The 23699-nt window shown below is 37.6% G+C and overlaps 1 protein-coding gene across 2 annotated transcripts in view; it reads left to right on the top strand.

Annotated features, from left to right (window-relative positions):
- The window catches only part of LOC136863143 (transcription factor 21), a 255400-nt gene that overhangs the window by 91511 nt on the left and 140190 nt on the right, over positions 1-23699 (top strand). For both annotated transcript variants that reach the window (XM_067139484.2, XM_067139485.1), the window contains exon 2: positions 20274-20597. In XM_067139484.2, coding sequence (XP_066995585.1) covers positions 20277-20597 — 321 coding nt within the window. In that variant the 5' untranslated portion in view covers positions 20274-20276. The remainder of the gene's footprint in view (positions 1-20273; positions 20598-23699) is intronic.

Here is a 23699-nt window from a genome sequence, read left to right as displayed (position 1 = left end):
TATTTATTATTACCTGGATTCAGTTGAGGATGAAGTGTTCCAACAATTTGCAGCAAACACTCAGTAGTGCTATAGGACGGTAGCTTGAAGGATCATCTGCTGGTTTTCCTTGTTTGAGGATTGAGATGGTGTGAGCCATCTTGACCTCCGGGGGAATGATTCCAGTCTATAATACGTCACTGCAGAAGTTCTTGAGCCACTTTTTCCCATGCTTCCCAAGATATCTTATGAATTTAGGGAAAATACCATCTGAACTTGCGGACTTCCTCATTTTTAGCATGTTGATGGCTTTCTCAATTTCTTCTTGGCTGAATGAATTAGCAAGAGTAAAGTCTTTTTGGAGGCTGTTGTCCTATTTCTTCATCTCTCTCTCAATGTGTTTTTTCGTAGTGGGGTCTACTGGAATTTTGTCAGCTCTTGATTTGATATGTCGTGCCATTTCATTTGGTGTTATTCCTGGCTCCTCTTTGCGTATGTTTGAAGCAGCGCCGAGTTTCCTAAGGAGTGTCCATGCTTTTCTGCTGGAGTGTGTAAAGCTCAACTGAGAAGTTAGATCTCTCTATTTCTCTTTTCTTCCTTTACTCAGATCTTCTAATATCGTTTCCCATTTCAGGATCACCAGTTTTCTGATAACTTTCATACATTTTTGAGTAGTTTTATCCCAGCATGGAATATACTGCTTCCTGAATTCCCGGGGGATGTTTCGGTTAGCTGTACTAATGACAACGCCTATAAACCTCTTGTAGTTTTCTGCCTTCGGGGGAATCCGTCTCAGATTACTATCTACTTCTGATCTGTACTGGTAACAATTTGCGTTCTTGAAATTCCATCTTGGTTTATGTATGGAACTGACAACTGGTATTTCAAGAACTATACTGATAAGAGTGGGTCTGTGTTGTTTCCTTGGAAAATGTTGAAGGACTTTTCTTGTGCGGTTTAGGGGGAGTTTTCTTTCATTTGTGGAAACAACAACCAGATCAGGGTTGGTGTCACATTGCCATCTAGGAGAATGGAATGTTTTCTCTGCTTTACCATCAAAAATGATGTACAGGTCTTGGCTATCACACCACATATCCAGTTTTTCTCCATTTTCATCATTGTTTGGGTGTCCCCAGGATCTGCGACAGCTGTTAGAGTCTCCTACGTATATACAAGGAGTGGGCAGTGGAGGCAGTGGTGGAGTAGGCTAGTTGGAGTGAGTGGTTTGTAAACTAATGCGGTAGTCAAATGATTTAGTTTGGCAGTGATTATTTCTAGATCTTTAACTCTTTGGGAGTTCACTTCTGAAATGTTGCAAATATTACTTCTGGCATACATGATTGATCCATGGACAGGTGAGAAAATACTCGCTATAATTCTGTATCCTGCAATCTTACCTCTGCTTTCCAAATCTTGCTCTTGTCAAATGAGTTTCTTACATTATTAGGATGCCAATTTTCAGGTCATCAGCTAGTTTGCTAAGGTATTCATATTTGTCATTTGACAGGCCTTCTGCATTTATCTGTAGAATCTGAGCGTTGCTTCCAAGCTTTCTTGTCAGTTGGTTCTGATAAGTGCCTTTGGTAGGTTTAATCTTCTAATGTAACTTTGATTGACCGTGAGAGATCCAGGATCTAGGTCGATCGCCTATTTGTGTAGACTATCAGCCGTCCTGTATAAGCAGTCAGTTGCCCAGGGTACACCACGCGGAGGTTATCTACACGTCGCACCGCATTTGGGAGATGGTGGTTTCGAACTCGGTAGCGCTGAAGATGGTTTTGCGTGGATTCCCATTTCCACACAAGGCATATGTTGGAGCATTCATTAAGAGCACGGCCGCTTCCTTGCTAGTCCTATCCCTGTGCTATTCCATCATCACCGTGAGACCTTTCTGAGTTGGTGAGACATAAAACCAATAGAAAAACGTTATAATCATTATGATTATTATTATTATACTCAGGATGGTAATATAATAAGTGAGATTGAATCAAGGTGCAGTGAAGCTAATGCAGTGAGCTCGCAGTTGCGATCAACTCAACGGTATTCTTCAAGAAGGAAGTCAGCTCCCGGACGAAACTTTCTTTACATCGGTCTGTTTTCAGACCAGCTTTGCTTTACGGGAGTGAAGGCTGGTTGGACTCAGGATATCTCCCCTCATAAGTTAGAAGTAACAGACAAGAAACTAACGAGAATGATTTCTGATACAAACAGGTAAGAACAATAGCATTAGGGTACTAGAAATGAGGAGGTAAGTGTTATTCTGCCCGAAGGCAGGTCCGAACCTCCGCAGAGGTGTTCCTGAGCCGGAATTTACGTACGGTAGGGTGGTCAGTTCCTTTCCGCTCCTCCATTCCCTTACCCCCCTCCAACAGCGCGTGGCAACCCATCCAACTTCTGACCACGCCCAATGTTGCTTAACTTCGGAGATCTCACGGGATCCGGTGTTTCAACACGGCTACGGCCGTTGGCAGAAATGAGGAGATAAAGGCTAAATTACGATTGAACTCGATGGATGAAGCTGTACGCATAAACCGGCTTCGGTGGTGGGTTCATATGAGGCGAATGGAGGAGGATCGGTTACCTAGTAGAATAATGGACTCTGTTATAGAGAGTAAGAGAAGTAGAGGGAGACCAAGACGACGATGGTTAGGCACGGTTTCTAACGATTTAGAGATAAGAGGTATATAACTAAATGAGGCCACAGCACTAGTTGCAAATAGAGGGTTGTGGCGACATTTGGTAAAATCACAAAGCATTTCAGACTGAAAGCTGATTATTATTATTATTATTATTATTATTATTATTATTATTATTATTATTATTATTATTATTATTATTATTGAAAGAATCGGAACAACCTCAACAGAATCGGGTCATTAATAACGCGTAAGGTGATACCTGTGTGTGATATATCAGAATATTACTGGAAAAATAAATGATATGTTGAACCATGATGTCTGAAGTATGAGAGCAGTGTGATGGATATGGTAAACAGTATATGGCGGAGCAACGAATAGAAACCGAATATGATTCCATTGATATTTTCATTCAGTTTCAATCAATCTTATTAGCCTTATTCCTAACAAACGATTTAAGTCTCTTCAGGCGTGTTTTGGGACTGAATGAAATTGCTTATAAAGAATCGATGTAGATATTAAATAATTCTGAAATGAAGTACGGGAATTTGGGCTTTTTGTAGCTCAGTTTTGGTTTGTGTAGTGTACAGCGGTGGTGCACGTTATTTCTCGTTGCATATTCGTGGTTAATGTTCTCAATGTTTTTTGTTGTGTTTATTAATATAATTGTACATTTCTTGGACTTATAGCTCTTTTACACTAAATGTATTTGCTCCACCATATAATTGAGCCTTTGGAGATAATTTTTCTCGTACATTACATACAGTCGTCAGCTTCAAGGTTATTTTCCAACAATGTAGAGAATTACATGTTTATGATCAGAAATTCACAAATGAATGTTACTTAGAAATAATTTCTTTCTTGCGCCATTTATTATAGCTGAGCTGAGTTGCTCGGATGGTTGAAGGCTGGCTGGCTGACCTCCAGTTTGTAATGTAATTAAAATATCTGCCCTACTGTTGGGCGCTAATTCTAATATGAATAACAGGAAACAAATGAAATAATTAATCGTCTCACGCTTGGGTGTTAATTGTAAAATTAAAAATTACAATGATCGAAATATTAATTTTTTGTACCATAATTGAATGTAATTATCAATTGGCGACTTCCAATGAAATAAAATTTAAAATAAGTGAACAAATACATAAATGACTATTATAAAAAGTAATAAAAATAATTTGCCGAAAATGCACGTAAATGTGCGCCAGAGGTCATCATAGGATCGTTCAATTTCGAACATTAATAGCAAGAGCAATAAGAATGATAAAAGTGGTAGAACATAAAATATGCCTCTCAGGTCGTGTTCATAGAGCTGCAGTAATGGTACTCTGCTGATGGGGCTTTGCCTAACCCCGTAAAAACGAGTAAAAAAGGGTAGAAACTGCGCCTAGGTTCTCCAATATCTTCTCCACTAACTGGAACTAAACTATCTATATTCTGGCCTAACCATAATCTACACATAAGCACTCCATTAACACACAATACATATAAAATAGCAACACACTCAAATATTTACAACTGCCGGAAGACTCCCTGTATACTTTGAAAATCCTAGAACAACAACAAAATCAGTGGGAACGACAGCGAGGACTAGCCTTACAATTTGTAGTGAACCCGATTACCAATTATTACGACGCATATCCAGTATAATTGCCCTTCACTGTTTTTGTGTATCGATAAAAATTGCCGGCTCTCACCATCAACACATGGTATATCACATTGATACTGTACCTCAACCCTGTACCTCTTTTTACACTGACACCAACACTTGTATTTTTTTCGCTTGCAGAATCACACGCTGTAGATCTGTGCCTTGTAACCGGGCCATATATTACCGAAAGTTGCCATGAGATTCAGAAGACCAAGATCAGTACCTTAGCACAAGAGTTGTATAATTATTAACAAGCAAACAACAACACTATTCCGTTCATCCATAATCAAACGTACACTCGTTAGTTTTCACAGTCATGTTCAAGAGTGATCGTCATGTTCACTGGATCGCGTTTCTCCCGAAGTATCTGTAGACTTCTCCTCCTCACCAACTTCTCGATATCTCCAAACTTGTTCCGGCCTGTCCATCCAATCATAAGCGAGAGATATCCACGCTATGGCATCACGTGGCCACATCCCGACCACGCCCGCCGAGATCTGGACTCTCTGTGTGACTCACTAAAATTTCCCTTGGATGTTTATCCAAACCTGGAATTAGCTGTGGGTTTCCAACTACCTGTACAAAACAAATAGCTAACATCTAACATGGAGACCTTCCAGCTTAAATATTCCGACCTGAGTACACCAATAAATTACAGATTTTATGAAATGTTCACATTAGCCGGCAGAATTTACATTTTAGAGAAGTTGGTTACATATTAAAGTTTCGGACCTATCCCTCGGGTTGAACTGCGGAGCTAGCAAGAAATAAGGATGTTAAATAGCCATTACCTTGCTGAAGAACTGCCGCGTCACATACACACGCTTAGTTAGATGTTGATCAAATGGCCAAGAGACGTGAAAATACGCAGTTTATAAACCCTCGGGGAAGGCTCGAGACTTTTCATGAATAATCAAGCCACACCCTCTCAATTTTATTGGACCATACAAAATTTACACTCAAAGTCGAAGAAGAAATCCAGGATTGGTCGGAAATTAATTACAAAAATTAGCGATTGGCTGGATTCAAAACTGGCGGAAAGAAAATATAAATATAGCCAACCCACAAATGAATGAACGAAATTTAGTAAAGATAAACTTATGAATACAAAATTTCTTCAAAAAAGTTCTTTCACTTCGCACCAGGGTGCATGATCATAGTTTCTGTAGTGACATCTGGTGTAGAAAGTCCAAACTTCTTGATAAATGGTAATAAAAACACGTTTAAATTCCCACAGTCCTGGAGAATTCACAATCACAAAATTAAGGTAGTGACATCTTCTGAGTAAAAGTTTAAGGAGGTCTATTTCCAAGTTCACTGTTCCTCCAGAAGAGGAGGTTTTATTGCCGCAAGATTTAAATGTGCGGCGTAGAGGTGTACCTACCGGTACAATTATTATTATTATTATTATTATTATTATTATTATTATTATTATTATTATTATTATTATTGTACCGGGAGGTACACCTCTACGCCGCAAGTTTAAATATTGCGCCAATAAGTACTCCTCTACAGGAGAAACTCTGAACTTTAAAAACTGGATCAACTCATTAGTTTCTCAGAAGATGTCACTACAGTAAATTTTAGTGATTACGAATTTGTCAATACTGTGTGGAGTTCAACTTGTTTTGTTTTCCATTGATCAAGAAGTGTGGACATTCTCTTATAGATGTCTCTACTAAAAAACTATGACCATGCACCCTGGTGCGAAGTGGAAGAACCTTATTTGAAGAAATTTTGTATTCATAAGTTTGTTCTTTACTAAATTTCGTTCTTTCATTTGTGGGTTGCCAATATAAATCTTTTCTTTCCGCCAGTTTTGAACTTAGCCAATCCAGAATTTCTGCAATTAATTTTTGACCAATCGTGTCTTTCTTCTTCGATTTTGATGTGTAACTGTAAGCTACCCAATAAACGCCTGTGGGTGTGTCTTAATTATTCATGAAAGGTCTTGAATCTTCCCCAAGAGTATAAAAACTGATGATTTTCCTGTCTCTCGGCCACTCGAACAACATCTACCATAGTATATGGAAGTGTAGCAGGAGGCGGGTAGCGCCTCCTTCATCCGGTAGCAGCTCTTCAACAAGGTAATGGCCACTTAACATCTTTATTTCTTGCTAGCTCAGCAGTTTAAATCCGCGGGGAAGGTCCTTTGCTATGTAATAAACATGTAATCTCCCATCGTTTTGTAAAACGTCAAATATCTTTAACTGTAATTCGGGGATAGAGAATGCTTTACCCTCTCGAGCTCCCCTTCATACTAGTTTGAGGTGACTACGTTTTGTAACTGGTTTTCTTCCTTTCTGAAATGTCTTAATTTTTTTTATGCGAGTCACCTCCATAATTTGGGAATAGCCCCTGTTTCATCGGCCTAGTGCCTCATAGGTTTTAAAAAGCTTTCACGTAGGAGTGCAAGTACACACCTCCATTCTACTTGGTGTTGCGGGCGATTTACTTAACCTTTTCTTGTCGGCTAAGGCCCAGTAGACTGGGTACAAGATACCCCTGTTTCATTGTAAGTTGTGCCTTGATGGCAATCTATATATATATAACATAACTTGTCCTGACTGACTGACTGACTGACTGACTGACCGATTCATCATCGCCGAGCCAAAACTACTGGACAAAATGAAATGAAATTTTGGGGATACATTCATATTAAGATGTAGGTGCTCGCTAAGAGAGGATTTTTGGATATTCCATCGCTAAGGGGGTGAAAAGGGGGGAGAAATTTTAAAATGTTTGTATCTATATCTCTAAACTTTAATAGTTTACAGATGTAAAAATTAGTATTTAAAACCGTCTTTAAAAATAAGGAAACACGTATTTTTTGTTTTAAGAAAATCCCAATAGGAGGGGTAAAAAAAGGTGATAAAGGGGTTGAATGTCTTTAATCAGGATACCGGTACTTACAAGTATATCTCAGAAACTGAACATATTACAGACCTGAAAATTTGTACTTTTGACCTCTTCTATAAATAAAGAAACACGTATTTTTTATTTTTTGAAAATCCAATCAATGGGAGGGTGAAAAGGGGGTGAATTTTTTAAATGAGTGTATCTATATCTCAAAACCTTTAAAGCTTATAGGTGTAAAAATTGGTATTTAGAATCTCCCTCAGAAATGAAGATAAACGTACCTTTTTGTTTTCGGAAAATCCTTATACTGTAACAAGGGTGGAAAAGGGTGAAAAATGGGTTGAATGCCTTTAATGAGGCTACTTTTATTTCAGAACCTGAAGATATTACAGCCCTGAAAGTTGGTATTTGGGATCTGCTTTAAAAATAAAGAAACAGGATTTTTTCTTTTTTGGAAAATCCAAATATGGGGGGGTGTGAAAAGGGGGGTGATTTTTAAAATGAGTGTATCTACATCTTAAAACTTTAAAAGTTTACAGATGTAAAATTTGGTATTTAAAACCTCCTTTAAAAATAAAGGAACATGTATTTTTTGTTTTCGGAAAATCCCTATAGGAGGGGTATAAAAGGGTGAATAATAGGTTGAATGCCATTATTTTAATTAAGCTACTGATATCTCAAAAATGAAGATGTTAGAGACGTGAAATTTGATATTTGGATTCTGCTTTAAAGTAAAGAAACACGTATTCTCGAAAAATCCAATGAAGCGGGGGGGGGGTGTGTGTGTGAAAGAATTGAATAATTAATTGACTTAATTGTATGAGAATACATACGTTTAATAAAAACTAAAGTTGTTACAGACGTGAAAATTGGAATTTGGATCTCCTTAAGAAACAAAGAAAAACGCTTTTTTTAGGGGGCGGGGAATCATCTTGGGGCTCGGGATTGAAAAGGAGTTGAATTCCTTTCATGAGGTCACACAAATCAAGAACTGAGGAAGTTAAATTCGTGATAATTGGTATTCAGAAGATCCTTAACTATTAAAGAAACAAGGTTTTTGCTGGAATATTCAATTGGGGGGGGGAGGAGTGTGAAAGGAAGTGAAAAAGTGAATTATTTTTATGGGGATACTTATATCTCAAAACTGAAGGTAATAGACGGGAACATTGGTGTTTGGAATCTCCTTTAAACATAAAGAAACATGCCTTTCTGTTATTTTTTGCGGGGGGGGGGGGGGGGAGGTAAATAAACTTAACGGCGGTGGGGTGTAAAAGGAGGTGAGAATAGTTGATTTTACTGTTCATAATGTACTTATAAGGAGCCTCCGTTGCTCAGGTGGCAGCGCGCCTTGCTCTCACAGCTCGGTTATGTGGTTCAAATCCTGGTCACTCCATGAGACATTCGTGCTGGACAAAACGGAGGCGGGACAGGGTTTTCTCCGGATACTCCGGCTTTCCCTGTCATCATTAATTTCAGCAACACTGTCCAATATCATTTCATTTCATTTGTCATTCATTATCCATTGCCCCAGAGGAGTGCGACAGGCTTCGGCAGCCGGCACAATTCCTATTGCCGCCGCCAGATGGGGGCTTTATTCATTCCATTCCTGACCCTGTCGAATGACTGGAAAAAGGCTGTAGATTTCCGATGTACTTATTCTGATCATAAATCGATCATTTTTTTTATCTCTCCTGGGTTCGCTTTCAAGAACCATCTTTTTCTTCGGAGAACGTTCTTAGATTACAGTACATTCTCCTGGCATATAAATAAAAATTTAAACACCTCTCAAATAAACGATAGGAATGAGATTGACCGTCAAATTGTTCACCTCTATAATAAGGTCAACAATGCACGGAATATGTCATTCGTATCACGAGAAATCCCGCACACTTGCCTACGCACGACAATGGTGCTGGTCACATTGTTAACAATGACAGTGGCAGCAGATGTAATTTACCGCCAAGTAGCGGTCTTGCATCTTGCTTTGGAGTCCAGAACATCTATAATAATAATAATAATAATAATAATAATAATAATAATAATAATAATAATAATAATAATAATAATAATAATGTTCTGGACCGTCGTCAAATGTGCAGACCGCGCTGGAAACGGGTCCTGGACGGGTAATGACTAAGAATGCAGTCCAGCCACGAGTTCAGTACCGCCAAGGCACCCAAGAGGACACCACGCCGGATCTCCTCAAGAATTTGATCCATATTAAAAATTCTTACAGGAAAAGATGGCAAAGATTTAGGGACCCAACTGACCGGGTGGAATACCTGGACCTAACCCTGGAAGTACGAAATCGATTGCTTGAAATAAATATTGAAAAATGGGAGGAAACTTGCCGTAATCTATTAGAAAACGAGTCAGATCGCGAATTTTGGGTGATTCTCTCAGATAACCAGTCAGATCGCGGATTTTGGCGGATTATATATAAAACAATAAGCATTCAATTATAAATTTCAGTATAATACCGTAGCGAAGCACGGCTATCTTGCTAGTCCTGACTGACTGACTGACTGATTCATCATCGCCGAGCCAAAACTACTGGACGTAAAGAAATGAAATTTTGGAGATATATTCATATTAAGATGTAGGTGCTCCCTAAGAGAGGATTTTTGGATATTCGGTCGCTTAGTGGGTGAAAAGGGGGGTGAATTTTTAAAATGAGTGCATCTATATCTTCAAACTTTTAAAGTTTACAGATGTAAAAATTGGTATTTAAAATCCTCATTAAAAATAAAGAAACACATATTTTTTTGGTTTTCGGATAATCCCAATAGGAGGGGTGAAAAGGGGTGAAAAAGCGGTTGAACGTCTTTAATGAGGATATTTATATCTCAGAAACTGAAGATATTACAGACATGAAAATTGGTACTTTTGATCTCTTTCAAAAACAAAGAAACACGTATTTTTTGGTTTTCGGAAAATCTAATTATTGGGAGGGTGAAAAGGGGGGTGAATTTTTAAAATGAATGCATCTATATATCAAAACTTTTAAAGTTTACAGATGTTAAAATTGGTATTTAGAATCTTCATGAAAAATAAAGAAACACGTATGTTTTATTTTTGGAAAAACCAATTAATGACGGGTGAAAAGGAGGTGAATTTTTAAATAAGTATATCTATATCTCAAAACTTTTAAAGTTTATAGATGTAAAAATTGGTATTTAGAATCTCCTTTAAAAATGAAGAAACATGCATTATTTTGTTTTCGGAAAATCCCTATAGGAAGGGTGGAAAAGGGTCAAAAATGGGTTGAATGCCTTTAATGAGGCTACCTATATTTCAGAACCTGTGGATATTACAGACCTGAAAATTGGTAATTGGGATCTACTTTAAAAATAAAGAAACAGGTATTTTTTTGTTTTTAGGAAAACCCAATTAATGGGGGGAAAGGGGGTGAATTTTTAAAATGAGTGTATCTATATCTCAAAACTTTTAAGGTTTATAAACGTAAAAATTGGTATTTAGAATCTCCTTTAAAAATAAAGAAACACGTATGCTTTTGTTTTCGGAAAATCCCTATAGGAAGGGTGGAAAAGAGTGAGAAAGGGGTTGAATGACTTCAATGAGGCTACTTATATTTCAGAACCTCAAGATATTGCAGACCTGAAAATTGGTATTAGGGATCTACTTTAAAAATAAAGAAACAGGTGTTTTTTCGTTTTTGGAAAATCCAAATAATGGGGGGTGAAGAGGGGTGTGAATTTTAAAAATGAGTATATCTACATCTTAATACTTTAAAAGTTTACAGATATAAAAATTGGTATTTAGAATCTCCTTTAAAAAATAAAGGAACACGTATTTTTTTGTTTTCTGTAAATCCCAATAGGAGGGTGTAAAAGGGTGAATAATGGGTTGAATGCCTTTAATTGGGATACATATATCTCAGAAACTGAAGATATTACAGAACTGAATTTTGTATTTGGGATCTCCTTTAAAAATAAGAAAAACACGTTTTTTTTTTTGAAAAATCCAATTAATGGCGGTTAAACAGGAGTGACATTTTTGGAAGATTATATCTACAGAATATCTAAGAAACGTAAAATGTTACAGACGTAAAAAGTCGGTATTTGGAATCTCCTGTAAATTTAAAGAAACATAGGTGATTTGTTTTTGGAAACTCCACTTAAGGGGAACTACAAAGGGGTGAAATTTTTAAATGAGAATTTCTACAGTACCGGTATACCTCAAAAAACTTAACATGTTACAGAAGTGGAAAATGGTATTTTTTATCTGTATTAAAAATCAAGAAACGTGTATTTAATTTTTTGAAAATACCACTTGGGTCGAGGGGGGGAGTAAAAGTGACTGAAAATGGTGTATTCCTTTAATTAGGCTACTGATATCTCAAAAATGAAGATATTACAGACGTGAAATTTGGTATTTGGAATCCAATGAAGGGGGGGGGTTAAAAGAATTGAAAAATTAATTGACTTAATTGTATGAGAATACATACATCTAATAAAAAGTAAAGTTGTTACAGAAAACCGAATTTTGGGGGGGGAAAACATCTTGGGGGGGGAGTGATAAGGAGTTGAATTCCTTTTTTTTTAGGACACATAAATCAAAAAGTGAAGAAGTTAGAATCTTGATAATTGGTATTTCGACGATCCTTTACTATTAAAGAAACAGGTATTTTTTTCCGGAAAAGTCACTTAGAGGGGAGGGGAGGAGTGTGGAAGGAAGTGAAAGAAAGTGAATAATTTTTATGGGATACTTATATCTCAAAACTGAAGGTAATAGATGTGAACATTGGTGTTTGGAATCTCCTCTAAACATAAATAAACCCGCCTTTTTTAATTTTGGGGGCAGGGGATAAATAAACTGAACGGCGCTGGGGTGTAAAAGGAGGTGAGACCAATTTATTTTACTGTTCATAATGTACGTATAAGGGGCCTCCGTTGCTCAGGTGGCAGCGCGCTGGCCTCTCACAGCTTGATTCCGTGGTTCAAATCCCGGTCACCCCATGTGACATTCGTGCTGGACAAAACGGAGGCGGGACAGATTTTTCTCCGGATACTCCGGTTCTCCCTGTCATCATTCATTCCAGCAACACTGTCCAATATTTCATTTGTCATTCATCGATCATTGCCCCAGAGGAGTGCTTCGGCAGCCGGCACAATTCTTATTGTCGCCGCTAGATGGGGCTTTATTCATTCCATTCCTGACCCTGTCGAATGACTGGAAACAGGCTGTAGATTTTCGATGTACTTAATCTGATCATAAACCGGTCATTTTTAATCTTTCCTGAGTTCGTTTTCAACAGCCATCTTTTCCTTCGGTGAACGTTCTTAGATTATAGTACATTCTCCTGGCATATAAATAAAAATTTAAACACATTTGAAATAAACGATAGGAATGAGATTGCCCGTCAAATTGTTCACCTCTATAATAAGGTCAATAATGCACGGAAGTATGTCATTCGTATCGCCAGAAATCCCGCACATATGCCTAGGCGCGACAATGGTGCTGGTCACATTGTCAACAATGGAAATGGCAGCAGATTTTTTTTTAACGCCAAGTAGCGGGCTTGCATCTTGCTGTGGGGTCCAGAAAATCTATAATAATAATAATAATAATAATAATAATAATAATAATAATAATAATAATAATAATAATAATAATAATAAGAAGAAGAAGAAGAAGAAGGAGAATAAGAATACTAATGTTCTGGACCGTCGTCAAATGTGCGGACCGCGCTGGAAACGGGTCCCGGACGGATAATGTCTAAGAATGCAGTCCGGGCGCGGGTTCAGTACCGCCAAGGCACCCAAGACGGCACCACGCCAGATCTCCTAAAGGATTTGATCCATATTAGAAATGCTTATAGGAAAAGATGGCAAAGATTTAGGGACCCAACTGACCGGGTGGAATACCTGGACCTAGCCCGGGAAGTACGAAATCGATTGCTGGAAATAAAGATTGAAAAATGGGAGGAAACTTGCCGTAATCTATTAGAAAACGAGTCAGATCGCGAATTTTGGCGGATTCTCGCAGAAAACGAGTCAGATCGCGAATCTCGGCGGATTGTATATCTAAAACAATACGCATTCAATTATAAATTTCAGTATAAAACCGTAGCGAAGCACGGGTATCTTGCTAGTCTATATATATAAAATAACTTGTCCTGACTGACTGACTGACTGACTGACTGACTGACTGACTGACTGACTGACTGACTGACTGACTGACTGACTGACTGACTGACTGACTGACTGACTGACTGACTGACTGATTCATCATCGCCGAGCCAAAACTACTGGACATAAAGAAATGAAATTTTGGGCATAAATTCATGTTAAGACGTAGGTGCCCGCTAAGAGAGGATTTTTGGATATTCCTTTATTAAGGGGGTGAAAAGGGGGTTGAAAGTTTAAAATGAGTGTATCTATATCTCAAAACTTTAAAAGTTTACAGACGTAAAAATTGGTATTTAGAATCTTCTTTAAAAATAAGGAAACACGTATTTTTTTTTGTTTTCAGAAAATCCCAATAGGAGGGGTGAAAAACGGTGAAAAAGGGGTTGAATGCATAGAGTTAGTAAATAATACACTAGAGGTAGCATTGGCGCTGCAGTCGCGTGCGAAGTTGAACGAGCGCGCTGTTTGGCAAAAGCTGGATTGTTTGGCACTGTCAGTACAGAAGCTTCCCGCTAAATTTTAGTATATACTTCTCTGAAGGAAAATTCCAGTCTCCTGTGCAGCTTATGGCTGCATAGAGAGGTTCATAAAGAGCAGTGGCGTATCATTTCACAGGTACGTTTCCTTGAAATTCATTTCCGTGCGTATAAAATAATACTTTGCGTGACACTTATTGTCATATGAATTGGCCTACGTGGGCTGACTTAATGACTGATTCCCCTGTCGGCGTGAATGAATTTCTTTGGATCTTTCCTTGAAGACTGAAATTAATGTTATAGGAAATATAAGGGATGATATTTTCCTTTCAATGAAAGCGAATATCCAGAAAAATCATGTGCATGATACCGAGCGAGTGGCTGTAGGCTTTAGGTCACATAGCTGTCACCTTGCATCCAGGAGATAGTGGGTTTGAAACCCACTGTCGGGAGCCCTGAAGATGGTTTCCAATTTTTACACGAGGCAAATGCTGGGGCTGTACCCTAATTAAGGCCACAGTCGTTTCCTAGCCCTTTCCTGTCCCATAGTCCCCGTGTGTCGGTGCGACATAAAGCAAATTGGTACAAAAAAGAATTGTTTTTCCCTTTCTGTGTGTATTTATAGCATTCAAAGCTACTGAATATATTTTCTGTACATACAGTTTGTTGCTTTCCCTTCGTACAATACGTGTAGCAGTCCCCATTCATACCTTACCAGATTTTAAAATGTAGAGACTATTATAGATGTCCTGCACCGTGTGAACATCTGAGTCCTTTACTTTCGTCAATATTATTCCCTGAAATGTCATATGGAAATATAAGCATAATAAAATATTGACCAAGCGAGTTTACCGCGCGGTTAGGACCACGCAGCTGTAAGCTTGCTTTCGGGAAATAGTGGGTTCAAACCCCACTGTCGGCAGCCGCGAGGATGGTCTTCCGTGGTTTCCCATTTTCACACCAGGTAAATGCCGGGGATGTACCTTAATTAAGCGCACGGGCGCTTCCTTCCAACTCCTAGTCTTCTCCTATCCCATCGTCGCCATAAGGCCTATCTGTGTCGGTGCGATGTAAAACAAATTGTAATAATTATCAGAAGTATTTTTTTAGTTCTCTTCAATCATATAATTTACCACTCGCCCTTTCCATTAACGGAAATCATTTTATAAGTTAAAATCTTAAAGCAGTTCATGCATTTAACGAAAAGCTAAATAAAAATTCCATAATAGTCTGAAACCACAACTGAGTGTCGTATTTCCACTTGCAATCGCGTTTGGAAAACATCGACAATAATAATAATAATAATAATAATAATGGTTTTATGTCCCACTATCTACTTACACGGTTTTCGGAGACGCTGAGGTGTCAGATTTTTTCCCACGGGAGTTCTTTCATATGCCAGTAAATTTATCTACAAGAGGCTGACATATTTGAGCATCTTCAAGCATCATCGGGCTGAGGCAGGCTCGAACCTGCCAACTTGGGTTTAGAAAGCCAGCGTCTAAACCAGCAATAACAATATTTTGTCTACTGTACCCCAAAATCTCACCAACGTTTTTAGGTCTAATAACTCGCTCATCCGCTTCGTACGAGAGAGGACATTTTCGGTCGTTGGGCAGAACTATGCCAAAGTCCTGGTCATTTACACAAAAGCTAGCGAAATATACGCCCTCTCCTTCTAAACCTACGTTGTTAGAAGACTTAATATGAACAGTATATTGATTTTGTGTTTCTTAACTGCACCTGAACACCGTGCTCTTTTATCACGCATTTCTCCTGTATTGATGCTTTTAGGGCTTTCTTTTTTACTGGAGAGAAGCATCGCAAGTATACTGTAATATCTGAGAATGTTTACATGTAAGAATTTTAAACCATATCTGTATCCACACAGTTTTAAAAGTCCCCTGTTTACATTGATGAGTATAGCGGAGTGAGCTTTTTGCCAAACAGCTGCGATTTCAACATGCTCCGCTGGCTACAGCGATTCTCTCGTAGACGGTGGCGCCAATGCTACCTCTAGTGTATAATTTACTAACTCTATGGTTGAATGCCTTTAATCAGGATACCGGTACTTATATCTCAGAAACTGAAGATATTACAGACCTGAAAATTGGTACTTTTGATCTCTTTTAAAAATAAAGAAACACTTTTTTTTTGTTTTTGGAAAATGCAATGAATGGGAGGGTGAAAAGCGGGGAGAATTTTTAAAATGAGTGCATCTATATCTCAAAACTTTTAAAGTTTACAAGTGTAAAAATTGGTATTTAGAATCTTCATTACAAATAAGAAAATACGTATTTTTTTGTTTTCGGAAAATCCCAATAGGAGGGGTGAAAAGGGGTGAAAAATGGGTTGAATGCCTTTAGTGAGAATACTTATATCTCAGAAACTGAAGATATTACAGACCTGAAAATTGGTGCTTGGGATCTCCTTTAAAAATAAAGACACACGTATTTTTTTGTTTATGGAATATCCAATTAATGGGAGGGTGAAAAGAGGGGTGAATTTTTTAAATGAGTGTATCTATATCTCAAAACTTTGAAAGATTACAGATGTAAAAATTGGTATTTACAATCTTCATTAAAAATAAAGAAACACGGATTATTTTGTTTTCGGAAAATCCCGATAGGAGGGGTGAAAAGGAGTGAAAAATGGTTTGAATGCCTTTAATCAGGATACTTATATCTCAGAAACTGAAGTTATTACAGACCTGAAAATTGGTGTTTGGTATCTCCTTTAAAAATAAAGAAACACGTAATTTGTTTGTTTTTGAAAATCCAATTAATGGGGGGGGGGGTGAAAAGGGGGTGAATTTTTAAAATGAGTGTATCTATGTCTCAAAACTTTTAAAATTTATAGATGTAAAAATTGGTATTTAGAATCTCCTTTAAAAATAAAGAAACATGCATTTTTTGTTTTCGGAAAATTCTAATAGGAAGGGTAGAAAAGGGTGAAAATGTGTTGAATGACTTTAATGAGGCTACTTATATTTCAGAACCTGAAAATTGGTATTTGGGATCTCCTTTAAAAATAAAGAAACATGTATTATTTGATTTTGGAAAATCCAGTTAATGGAGGGGGGGTGAAAAGGGGGTGAATTTATAAAATGAGTGTATCAATATCTCAAAACTTTTAAAGTTTATAGATGTAAAAATTGGTATTTAGAATCTCCTTTACAAATAAAGAAACGCATTTTTTTGTTTTTGGAAAATCCCAATTGGAAGGGTGCAAAAGGGGGAAAATGTGTTGAATGCCACTAATGAGGCTACTTATATTTCAGAACCTGAAGATATTACAGACCTGAAAATTGGTATTTGGGACCTACTTTGAAAATAAAGAAGCAGGTATTTTTCGTTTTTGAAAAATCCAAATAATGGAGGTTGAAAAGGGGGTGAATTTTTAAAATGAGTGTGTCTTCATCTTAAAGCTTTAAAAGTTTACAGATGTAAAAATTGGTATTTAGAATCTCCTTTAAAAATAAAGGAACACGTATTTTTTGTTTTCTCTAAATCCCAATAGGAGGGGTGTAAAAGGGTTGAATGCCTTTAATGAGGATACATATATCTCAGAAACTGAAGATATTACAGAACTGAAAATTTGTATATGGGATCTCCTTTAAAAATAAAGAAATACGTATTTGTTTCTTTGGAAAATCCAATTAATGGCGGTTAAACAGGATTGACAAATTGGGGTGAATTTTTCGAAACACTATACCTACAGAATATCTGAGAAAGGTAAAATGTTACAGACGTAAAAAGTGGGTATTTGTAATTTCATGTAAATGTAAAGAAACATAGGTGATTTGTTTTTGGAAACTCCCCTTAAGGGGAAATAAAAAGGGGTGAAAGTTTAAAATGAGAATTTATGCAGTATGTATAAAAAAACTTAACATGTTACAGAAGTGAAAATGGTATTTTTTTAATCTCTTTTAAAATAAAGAAACACGTATTTTTAGTTTTCGGAAATACCACTTGGGTGGAGGGGGGTTAAGAGTGACCGAAAATGGTGTTGATTTCTTTTAATTAGGCTTCTGATGTCTCAAAAATGAAGATGTTACGGACGTGAAATTTGATACTTGGAATCTGCTTTAAAAGTAAAGAAACACGAATTTTCGGAAAATCCAATGTAAGGGGGGGGGGGGTTAAGGAATTGAAAAATGAATTGACTTAATTGTATGAGAATACATACATCTAATGAATATAAAGTTGTTACAGACGTGAAAATTGGTATTTGGATTTCATTTAAAAACAAAGAAAAACGCGTTTGGGGGGGGGATCTTGCGGGGCGGGAGTGAAAAGGAGTTGAATTCCTTTCACGAGGACACATAAATCAAAAACTGAAATAGTTAGAGTCCTGATAATTGGTATTTAGAAGATCCTTTACTATTAAAGAAACAAGTAATATTTTGCCGCAAAATTCACTTGCGGAGGGGGGGGGGGAGTGTGAAAGGAAGTGAAAAGAAGTTAATTATTTTTATAGGGGTACTTATATCTCAAAACTGAAGGTAATAGACGTGAACATTGGTGTTTGGAATCTCCTTTAAACATAAAGAAACACGCCTTCTTTTAATTTTTCTTTGGGGAGGTAGGGTAAATAAACTTAACGGCGGTGGAGTGTAAAAGGAGGTGAGACCAATTGATTTTACTGTTCATAATGTACTTTTAAGGAGCCTCCGTTGCTCAGGCGGCAGCGCGCCGGCCTCCCACACCTGGGTTCCGTGGTTCAAATCCCGGTCACTCCATGTGACATTCGTGCTGGACAAATCGGTGGCGGGACAGGTTTTTCTCCGGATACTCCGGTTTACCCTGTCATCATTCATTCCAGCAATACTGTCCAATATTTAATTTCATTTGTCATTCATCGCTCATTGCCCCAGAGGAGTGCTTCGGCAGCCAGCACAATTCCTACTGTCACCGCAGGATGGGGCTTTATTTATTCCATTCCTGACCCTGTCGAATGACTGGAAACAGGCTGTAGATTTTCGATGTACTTATTCTGATCATAAACCGATCATTTTTAACTTTCCTGGGTTCGATTTCAACAGCCATCTTTTCCTTCGGAGAACGTTCTTAGATTACAGTAGATTCTCCTGGCATATAAATAAAAATTTAAACACATTTGAAATAAGCGATAGGAATGAGATTGACCGTCAAATTGTTCACCTCTATAATAAGGTCAATAATGCACGGAAGTATGTCATTCGTATCGCCAGAAATCCCGCACACTTGCCTACGCGCGACAATGGTGCTGGTCACATTGTCAACAATGACAGTGGCAGCAGATGCAATTTACCGCCATTTTGCATCTTGCTGTGGGGTTCAGAACAGATAATAATAATAATAATAATAATAATAATAATAATAGTAATGTTCTGGACCGTCGTCAAATTGTGCGGACCGCGCTATAAACGGGTCCTGGCCTGGTAATGACTTCGAATACAGTCCAACCGCGTGTTCAGTACCGCCAAGGCACCCAAGACGACACCACGCCGGATCTTCTTCAGGATTTGATCCATACTAAAAATGCTTATAGGAAAAGATGGCAAAGATTTAGGGACCCAACTGACCGCGTGGAATACCTAGACCTATCCCGGGAAGTACGAAGTCGATTGCTGCAAAGAAAGATTGAAAAATCTGAGGAACTTCGCCGTAATCTCTCAGAAAACGAGTCAATCGCGAATTTCGGAGGATTATATATAAAACGTTAAGCATTCAATTATAAATTTCAGTATAATACCGTAGCGAAGCACGGGTATCTTGCTAGTCATGTATAAAAGTCTGGTATTACCTCTACAAGCTTTAAATTTGAGAGCGGGTCAGCTCTTTCTAGTATTTGGATATGTGCCTCTAGGAGGCCTGGCATTGCTAGGTGGGAGCAAGTGCTCCATGTGATTACGGGTTTTCTGCCCTTTGGTAATATATGGTTGTGAGCTGAGAGCTCAGAAATTGTATAAAGTGCGGTTTGAAGCCCGGATTGTTAAATTATCTCTAAATCTTGGCTTTCCTGGTCTTGTACCTAATTTGACTTGTTGTTATGTGTTGATGATTGAAATTTTATGTGAAATTTGTTAAGTTTTGCCATTTTCGGAAATATAACCTATAATGCAATTTTAATCAATATCTCCGCTTTGTAGTTAGACTCATTCCAGCCCGCACCTTCTTTCACCTCTGCTGTTCCACGGGTAACCCCGTAACAATTATTATTATTATTATTATTATTATTATTATTATTATTATTATTTGTAGTAGTAGTAGTAGTAGTAGTAGTAGTAGTAGTAGAAATAATAGCAGCGAATTCTCCTAATATTGTAAGGCGTTAATCAAATAACTGAATCACTTTTTCTGTGGGTACTTCTTTTTTTCCCCAATAGATGTTCATTCTTCTTCTTATTATTATTATTATTATTATTCAACTCTCTGCCTTAGAAATTATAGACACTGTCACCTGTATTTTCTTTTTTTTTAATATAAGAATATTATTTTTCATATTAAGGCGATTAATATGCTTCTTTTGTTTACAGGGAATGCCACGTCGTCGACGCTCATCGCTGAGTGGTCTCAGTGAGTCCAGAGACTATGATACAAGCAACGACGAATATGCGAACGAACAAGTGCCATCAAGGGGAAAACCACAACAGCGGAACGCGGCTAATGCTCGGGAACGTGCTCGGATGAGAGTTCTGAGTAAAGCGTTTGGTCGCCTAAAGACGAAACTCCCCTGGGTTCCTCCAGACACCAAGCTATCGAAACTGGATACCCTACGACTGGCAACAAGTTATATCAGCCACTTACAGTCAATTTTAAAGGACGATCACTTCAATGTTCCCGTACATCCAAGAAGCCTGGTGAGACGTAAACATGTTTTTGCTTTTGAATGTGCATGTACGAACAATTCTCAGTTGGAGCATTTTACATGCATTTTAAGTCTGTTGCAAGCATCCACACACTATGTTTTTTCAAACGAAGTTAGCATGGCAGTGCACCTAGCATTCTTATTAATTTGAACAACTTGAGCATGATACTATAAACTATATAGACTTATCTTAATTTAGGGAACGATGTATGTCCATTTAGAAAACACACGAGTTAGCTTTGAGAAAGTATGCGAGGTATGTTCAGATTTAGGACATAGTTTGCGTCCTTGTCTTCTACATTTTCCATATTTTCAAATTCCAAAGTAAACTTTCCAAGGAATTTACGAATAGTTAAAATCATCGCGTGTAAAATATTTGTATACTTTCAATCCCTTAGCCAGGAGTTTGAGCACTGGTAGCATGCCTGTTAGTAAATACAAACGAGAGGTTCTGAAAAACAATACAAGAGTTAATTACCCGATACAGGTCGTGAGACTATAAGAAATCAACCTTAAAATCTTCCCCCACGTGGTTTTCCATTTTAACCCCAGGTTAATTCCGGGGATGTACTTTAATTAAAGCCATTCCCATTCAAACGTCGCTCACTGAGAACCTGCCTGCGTTAGTATGACGTAGAATCACTAGCAAAGGAAACTAAACCATATTCTTCAAGAACGGGATAACGGAAAACATCCTTTGTTACGAGGGCAAGTCAATAAGTATCTAAAGTTTTGCTCTAATTGTCTTGATTGATTGATTGATTGATTTGATTGATTTATTGATAAATAGGGTTCCAGAGAGCAAGAGCTCTGTCAAGAGGAACAATACATAGATAATCAACAATGGCGGATTAACGCATAAAGTCTAAACGTGAAAGAGTAATTATAGTGGTTTTACATATACTTCAAGTATCACAATTTACCTAATGGATAGGATTATATTAAATGGATTATTATAAGAGTAACAATACCGGAGGAACAACTTTTTGACTTTTAAGATTTGGAAATGGAAATATCAGAGAAATAACTGTTACACATTTATAGTGCCTAACAGGTATTTCTTAAGCTTATTACGAAATGGCACAGTTTTAGAGATGATTGCTATGTTGTCAGGAATGCTGTTATATTCAGATATTAGTAAGTGTTGCACTCCCTTAGTGCCAAACCTTGTTGTATAATTTTGATGAACATGTAATTTATTTTTTTGCCTTGTCTTATATGAATGGATGTCAGTGACTTTAGGAAATTCAGAGTTGGTGAACATTTTATTATGCAAGACTTTATGGATAAGAAGTGATGCATTTAATGAGATTAATATCTTAACACATTGCTGACCGGATGCTTTAGCTTGTCACACACCCTGTGGACCGGACATTTTTCTACTAAGCATACTAGGGTGCACTTGATTATAAAAACGTAAATAAATATTAAACCAGTCAATATTTTATCTTTAAAGTTGGTATGGGTACTCTCCAATGCCCCTAGTAGTAGTGGATCTGCCTTTACAAAACCATATTCAGCGTCAATTCCTAACACATCATTAATGTTTACATCGTTGTCGTCGTCAGAATCACTTGAATAAATAAGTACACTAGGTAAATTACGGCCTGTAGAGGCTTGAATATCAGTTCCGCTATCACTCTCACATTGAGTTTCCACTAATTCATTAGACTATTTCCATTTGAATGACCATCGGCATATAATTCTTCTAAAATATCGTCGTCAGCTAACACCATATTCCGCGGGTGCTCCATCTTGTCAATGAGTTAACCGGCAGAAAGAAAGTCGATGTTTCGAAACTAATTCAAAGAATAAAAGAGGCCGTGAATAAAAGAAAAGTGGCAGATATACATCGACGATTTATTCTACTGAATGTGCACGTCCGAGCGTACTACGAGATTTCTCGGGGCCCGTCACCCATAAGAGGTAATTATATTTGTTTCATCGTACATTTTATTTCGAGAATATAGTTGATGAAATCCATACATAAATCTAATAACTCTGTTTTGTAAGACCTCCAAAGTATTTAAGTTATTTTGGGTTGCTTTGCCCCAAATGAAACACAAGTAAGAAAGTCGAGATTGTATCATTGTGAAATAAATTAGACGAAGAGTGTCAATTGTTAGTAGGTACTTAATCTTGCCAATGATACCAACCAAGACAGAGATTTTATTTTTTACATTTAATATTTACATATAATATTTAATATCCAGGAGAGGGCGCTATCAATTATTAGTCCAAGATATTTAACTTCTTTAACCCATTGCAACTTCGTAGTGCCAAATAATATATTTGTAGTTGCATTTAGGTCATTTTGTGATTTATCGAACATCATACAGACAGTTTTCAAGTAATTGGCTGTTAGAAGATTTTTTCTCAGCCATTCATCTAAGAGGTTGGTTCATTGGCGTTGTGTGCTCACCAGTCGCTAGATGGCACCGTTGTCTACGTCTGTGGTAGGTTTCAGCGCTATCAGATCAGTATTAGTGCTGGGGACGGAGCGGAGCAGTTGTTGTGACGTCATCACCCGGTAGTACCGAGTGAACTACCGAGTGAATGTCCTGACGCGGGACGTTTAAACACGTTATAGGTATGGCCAGGGGGGTGACACTTCATAGAGAGCGTCTCAAGCAGTTCCGAGATGGGTTCCTGAATCTCCGCCAACTACTGAAAAGTAAAATTCCCTTCTAGAGGGTTAATTTTGAAGGCAGTGGTTGGCATTACACGTGCAGTTGAGCGCGGTACAGGAAATTCATAACATAACACCGTTATCGGTACGCGCTTATAGGGAGCTTGGTTGTACGGCAAGTAATAGTGCTTGTTAGACAAAAATTTGTTGAGATTCTTTCGTATTGAACGAGATTTTCGATCCAGTATGCCACATCATAAACGGTGTGTTGCGCCAGGATGTCAGGAATACGCTGCCAGGGTAAAAAGTACAGCCCTTTTTAGATTTCCGAAGGACTCTGCTAGGTAAGCGAGTTTTATTTAAGATACAATATAAGGAGAATTTTGAAATTGATTACAATATTTAGGGGTCAAATTATTTCGTACATTGAATTGAAAATAATTCTGATAAGTTATTTGAAAACAA

Source organism: Anabrus simplex, chromosome 2 (assembly GCF_040414725.1).
Source record: "Anabrus simplex isolate iqAnaSimp1 chromosome 2, ASM4041472v1, whole genome shotgun sequence".
NCBI lineage: Eukaryota > Metazoa > Arthropoda > Insecta > Orthoptera > Tettigoniidae > Anabrus > Anabrus simplex.
The sequence above is the reverse complement of the archived record's forward strand: the minus strand, read 5'-3'. Positions and strand labels throughout refer to the sequence as shown.